At 46.8% G+C, this 6,068-nt stretch overlaps 1 protein-coding gene across 1 annotated transcript in view; it reads right to left on the reverse strand.

Moving 5' to 3' along the window:
* Cacna1b (calcium voltage-gated channel subunit alpha1 B) overlaps nucleotides 1–6,068 on the reverse strand; it is a gene marked incomplete in the record, with an annotated part of 220,698 nt that overhangs the window by 14,383 nt on the left and 200,247 nt on the right. Inside the window, 1 exon segment of the mRNA XM_029562551.1 lies at nucleotides 3,543–3,651. Coding sequence (XP_029418411.1) covers nucleotides 3,543–3,651 — 109 coding nt within the window.

Genomic DNA, 6,068 nt, shown 5'->3' on the forward strand with positions numbered 1-6,068 from the left:
CACCTACAGTGGGCTGGGCCCTCCCACATCACTCATCAAGAAGATGCCCCTTAGACATGGCCACAGGCCAGTCCAATAGAGGTAATTCCCCAATTGAGGCTCCCTCAACCCAGGTGTGTCAAGTTGACACTAACGCTATCCAGCACAAAATATTTGTAGAAAATTTTCACAAGAGAAAAAAACCTGACTCCGTGCTGCATCTAATGATTGACATCTACTATTATAGAAATATTTTTCCTATGTAAGCTACCCAGTCTGTGACATTTTGTGCTGGTGTTCTGTGATGTTTAATCTTGACTGTCAACCTGATGGGATTTAGAATCACCTTGGAGACTGTGATGGCTAATCCTGGTGTCAATTTGACTGGATCTGGGATTAACTGAAATGAGAGAAACCTTGATTAGATCATTTGAAGCTGGAATACCCACCCTAAATGTGGGCATTACCTTCTGATGGCACCCGGTATGAAAGGCCATAGCAGAAGGGAGCTTTTGCTTTTTGTCCCTTGCCTTCTCTCTCACCCATGAGTTCGTCTTGCTGCTGTGACTGACTTCTTCAGATTCCAATGTAGACTGAAGACTAACAGATCACTTGGAATTCGTCAGGCCTTCAGTGCCAGATTAGGACTGCTGAGACATCCAGCCTCGTGGACTGAGCAACTACTGGATTCTCAGCCTCTCCAGTGTGGTGCAGCCATTATTGGACTACCCGGACTCTATCCTGTGAGCTAAGCTGATAAATCACTGTAATTCTACTAGTTCTGTTTCTTTAGAGAACCCTAATACAGAGACAAACCTCAGTGTGTGTGTGTCTTCAGAAAGGTTTGACTGAGGAAAGAAAATGCACCATAAATGTGGGTGGCACAACTCCATGGGCTACAGTCCTGAGCTGAATAGAAAGGAGAAAGGGAGCTGAGCAGCAGCATATATCTCTCTCTGATTCCAGACCAGGGATATGTGGCCAGCTGCCTCAGGCTCCTGCTGCCACGCTTCTCCACCATGATGGACAGTATCCCCTCAAATGATGAGCTAAAATAAACCTTTCTTTCCTTTTATTTCATTTATTATTTTTATTTTATGTGTTGAGTGTATTGCCTACATGTATGTGAGTGCACCCGTGTCATGCAATGCCCACAGTGGTCAAAGGAGGATGTCGGATCCCCTGGAACGAGGGACAGTTGTAGCTGCCATGTGGGTGCTGGGAATTGAACCTGGGTCCTCTACAAGAGCAGCCAGTACTCTTAATTCTGAGCCATCTCTCCAGTCCCAACCTTTCTTTCTTAAAGCTGCTTTTGTCAGGAATTTTGTCATAGCAACAAGAATAATATATACATCCTGAGCTAAATAAGTGTGAATCAAAAATTTTCTTTTTCCTTTTATATATATCTGCCTGAATTTTCCAAGTACTACTTATAAGGAATGATATCCTTTCCATAAACATATAAAAACAGCTTTGTTATTCTTTTTCAAAACTATCATTCAAGTTCTTTTGCGTTTCTATAGAAATTTTAGAATTGATTTATCTGTTGGAATTTTGACTTGGGTAACAATGATTCTGATGATCAGGGTGATGACAGCTGATAAATCTTAGCCACAACAACTTCTCAACCATGAACATGACAGACTGCTCTATTTATTCAGCTCTTCACTGGTTCTTATGAATACTTTGAAATTCACATAATAAATCATATAGAGAAATTTCTTAGACTTATCCAGCAAAACAGAAGTATTTCTTGGTTGTGGTGTTGTTTCCATGGAACTTTTTCTTTCTCTCTGTTAATTGCTAGTACAAAGAAACACAAATGCTTTTTTTCACTTCTTGCTCTGACTTTTCTTCTGACCTGATTAGAACGGCTGGGACCTCACAACACGGAATATGAGTACTGACAGCAAACCACTTCTTTAGTCCTGATCTTAGCCTAGTTTTCTTTGTTAATTAGCACATTAGCTGTAGATTTTCACATATCTTCTTTATCATATATTAGATGATATGACATTATCTTTAATTCCTGTTTTACATAGAAACATTTTTAGCATGAATGATGATAGATTTGGTCAACTTTTTTTTGTTTTGTTTTTTGAGATAGGTTCTCCCTGTAGCCCCAGCTGGCCTGGAACTCGCTATGTAGACCAGGCTGCCCTTGAACTCACAGAGATCTGCCTGCCTCTGCCTCCCAAGTTCTGAGATCAAAGGCATGTGCCACCATACCTGGTATCAAGTTTTCGTTTGTTTGTTTGAATTTTTTTTTTTTGTCTTTTTTGCAACAGGGTCTCCCTGAAGCCCCAGCTGTCCTGGAACTCACTATGTAGACCAGGCTGGCCTCGACCTCACAAAGATCCACCTGTCTCTGCCTCCCAAGTGCTGGGATTAAAGGCATGTGCTACCACGCCCAGTCCTATTATCTTCTTTTACATATTGCTAGATTTGGTTTGCTAGACATGCACTTAAGATTTTTAATACATGGATCAGAAATGACATAGTAAGTAAGGAAAACTCCAAGGTTTTGGCGAGGGAGCAGGAACAGCAGAGTTTTCACCGATGGAGCCAGGGAAGGCTGTGGGATAATCTAGATAGAACCTGAGGTCTGGGCAAGTCAACAGGAGAAACACTGGTGGGGCCCAAAACTTGTGGGATATTTTTATCTAGACTGAAAATACAAGATTGGAATTCATGATATGCTTAATATAAGGAAGGGGTAAGATGGTAAACAGCAAGAAGAATGTTCTGAAGTATACCCACAGTTCAGAGGTGGGGAATGCCAGAGGAGAAGCCAGAAACAGACATAAAAGGCTACACAGGAGTCAGATCTGAGGAAGGCTATAGATAGGGCTTTGAGATGTGGCCCAATAATCATTCAACAAGAAACTATTAAAGAAAAATCAGCAGAGACTGGTCCCTCAAGTAGCTGGTTGTTAGGAAGGAAGAAAAACAGGGACATCAATGAAGGGGAAAGATATGAAACTTAAAGGAAAAATAACAGTATATTCACATATTGATACAAGTGACCCAGTGGAGAAAAAATAAGGCAAGAAGCAGAGGTGAAGATGGTGAGAAAAGATAGGATCTGGTGTACAAAGGGGACTGGAATCCACCCCTCATAACCAAAGTAGCCAAGAGCACAGATGAGGGAAAGTGATGGCGCACACGGCCCCACTGGTGGAGGGGAAATAAAAGGAGGGAGCAGAATGTACATGTGGCCTGTCACATGAGTGCATCAGACCATGTTTGCTGGTTGGAATGACCTAGAACAAGTGATTCCATTTCACTGTGCCAGTATCCTCTCTAAAGATGAGGTTATTAAAGTACTAATGTGCAGTCATTAGGGAAACAGTGCCTAGCAGAGTAGGTACCCTGTCCAGTTGTCCCCCAAAGCTTGGCTTCTTCTCCATCCTCCTTGCATGTTTGCTTAAGTAGATAATTTTATTTGCTTTTTTTTTTCTTTTATATTGCTCTGCTTTGAGATAAGAGGTCTTGTAGGCACCTCAGGGTGTCAGTGAACTGGCTAGCCAATACCCTCCCTCTCCCAAGGCAATATGACTCACCTGGGGCAAGCTTGATCTCCAGTGCAGTCCGGATGAGGGCCATCAGCGTGGATGTAAAATGTACCGTCATGTCCTCATTGGATATGGGCATATTCATGCGAACCAGGCGCTGGGGATGAGTGGAAGCAGATTAGGGCCAAGCACCAGGGTCACCTCCCACCCTAGAACTATAGTGTTTGGGCTCTGGAGTTGGGCTTGGCCTCCCGAGAGCGGTCCCTACAGGTGTCCAGTCCAAAAAGACTGTGTGGGTGGAGGTTTTGCCAGCATTCTCACCTCCCCAATCCTCACTCTTATCTGAGCTGAGAATTCTGGCTACAGAAGAGCAGAAATCCAAGTAAAGGCTGTAGCAGGGACCAGGCCAGAAGCCTGAATTCTGTTCACTGTGGATGAAAAGAGGGTATATGGCCTTGGCTGAGGAGGAAAGGTCCAAGGCAGAATGTCTCTAGGACAACCCAGAGAGTGGAGAGAGGAAGCCTGTCCTATGGTTCTATTTGTCTGGCCTCCTCCATCTGCAGCTGGGTTATCTGGAAAAGGATAATGGTCAAGGGATCTCTCTGAGGTCCATCCCCAGTAGGGCACCATCCCTCAAGAGAGACACCCTGTCTTTAACTTGGGCTCAGTGAGGCTTCTACATCTCCTCCCTAGACAGGGGCCAGGAAGACACACTTGAAGGCAGACACCATCTAAGGTTAATGCATCAACAAAAGCTTTAGAGACCTCCTAGAAACCAGAGCAGAGAGGACTGCACAGGGTCTCAAGCTCTGTCAGCAGCAGCGTGGGAGCTTGTGAGGAGCATTCTGCTTCCAATGCTCCTTTGAGTGGCCAGCCCCCTTTCCTTCTTCAGTTTTCAGGGACAGAACAGCTGGAAATAGGCATACATCTGCATTATAGTACTCTGGGAAGGGCCAGCAACTGCCCAGAGCCTCAGGCTCTGAAAGCATCTGAGGCCTCAAGGAGGAAACAGGTCTCAGGTATACACAGTGAATACTCAGTTGACCAAGTTGAGGCCCAGGACCACTGTAATCCACTGTGTCCTCTGTATAGGAAGAGAGCTAGAGACAGGAGCTTCTCCCTAGGACAACACCAGCCTTTGGAAAGGGACACACAGGCCTGCCCCCAAGTTCTGAATCCTCAGGGTGATCGCAGGGGAGAGGAGGTCACAGGGGTACTGAAAACTGGAGGCAGGCTCTTGTCTTCTGAATGCTGGCAAAGCCCCACTGGGCATATTCAATCACTGGACCAGGACCTCACAGGTCACATGTATTATACACCAGGAAAAAAACTGCTTCCCAGAGCATGGTATCCCTGCAGACCAGCACCGATGGCAGTGTGAGAGGCCAAGGAATTCCTCTCCCAAGGAGGGGAGTTAGGATGGGAATGAAAGAAGAGCAAGCAGAGGATTTCCAAGAGGGGGAGATCTGTCCAGGACCCAAGGGCTGCCCTCATCAGAGTTCCCAGTTTGCCCTTAGTTACAGAGGACAGAGAAAGACAAAACCTCAGAGAAGCAGAATGGCAAGAACAGGGCAAACAGGCCCTAGCCATGGTGCTCTGGGCATCTCTTTGACCCTTCCCATCTTGCTCCAAACCATCTGCAACCTACTCTGAAAACCTCCCTTTGTTTGATCATATCCTGAGCTTCAGGGTCAGTAGGCATGGCTAGGAAGGGCAACATAGCCCTGCCTGCCCGCCTGCCCACCTGGGTGTCATAGGGACAGAGCTCTCCCTCCTGGGGACACAGCCACAACCTTGCATGCAGGGCCTCTGGCAGGTACAGCATACATGCGATTCCCGGGCAGGTGAGGGCAGGAAGCCCCCAGAGGCATCTGTGAGTGGCTGTGAGAGCTGCTCAGCTCACACAGACTGCACTGAATGAAGTGATGTACAAAGACCTAGAATCGGGTACAGAGACAGATTGTGCCAGAGAGGGAGGTTCTGGCAGGAAGCTTGCTCAGAGGCAAACACAGGCAGCCTTGTATGCTAGGGAGCATTGGGGACTGGAAGGGGCCAGGGAGGTGCTGAGGGTGGTACTGTCGGTGGAACAAGCTTGGGGCTGGGCCGGAGGGAGGCCTAGAGGTGTCCCTTTTACTCCCTTCCTTATGGCTCAGGGATTTGTGACTCCTGAAGCTGGTCCCCTCATCCAAGGGCATCTGACACCTGTTCCTTCTCAACACCAAGCCCAACCCCCACCCCCAACTGGGAAACTCAGGAAACCCTTGGAGACCAGAGCTAGTCAGGAACCTCTACAGGGCTGAGCTTGGCAGGGGTGGGAGGGTGGAGAATGAGGTAAGCAGCAGAGGTTCTGCAGGTCCCATGTGCCCCACAAGGCATGGCAGCAGGGTGGCCCCACGCTCAGAATAAAGCAATCTCTATCAAAAAAACATTGTTTATCTTCTCATTCCTAGGAAGGGAAGGAAAGGAAAAGGGGTGGGGATGGGATGGGGTAGGCTCTGGCTCCATCTTCCCAAGCTTCTCAGGGATGTCAGTGGTGAGAGAGCCAGATGGGACACTGGGGGTGAATGCAGAGAC

The sequence above is a fragment of the Nannospalax galili genome, unplaced genomic scaffold (genome assembly GCF_000622305.1).
Source record: "Nannospalax galili isolate Female #2095 unplaced genomic scaffold, S.galili_v1.0 scaffold35, whole genome shotgun sequence".
NCBI lineage: Eukaryota > Metazoa > Chordata > Mammalia > Rodentia > Spalacidae > Nannospalax > Nannospalax galili.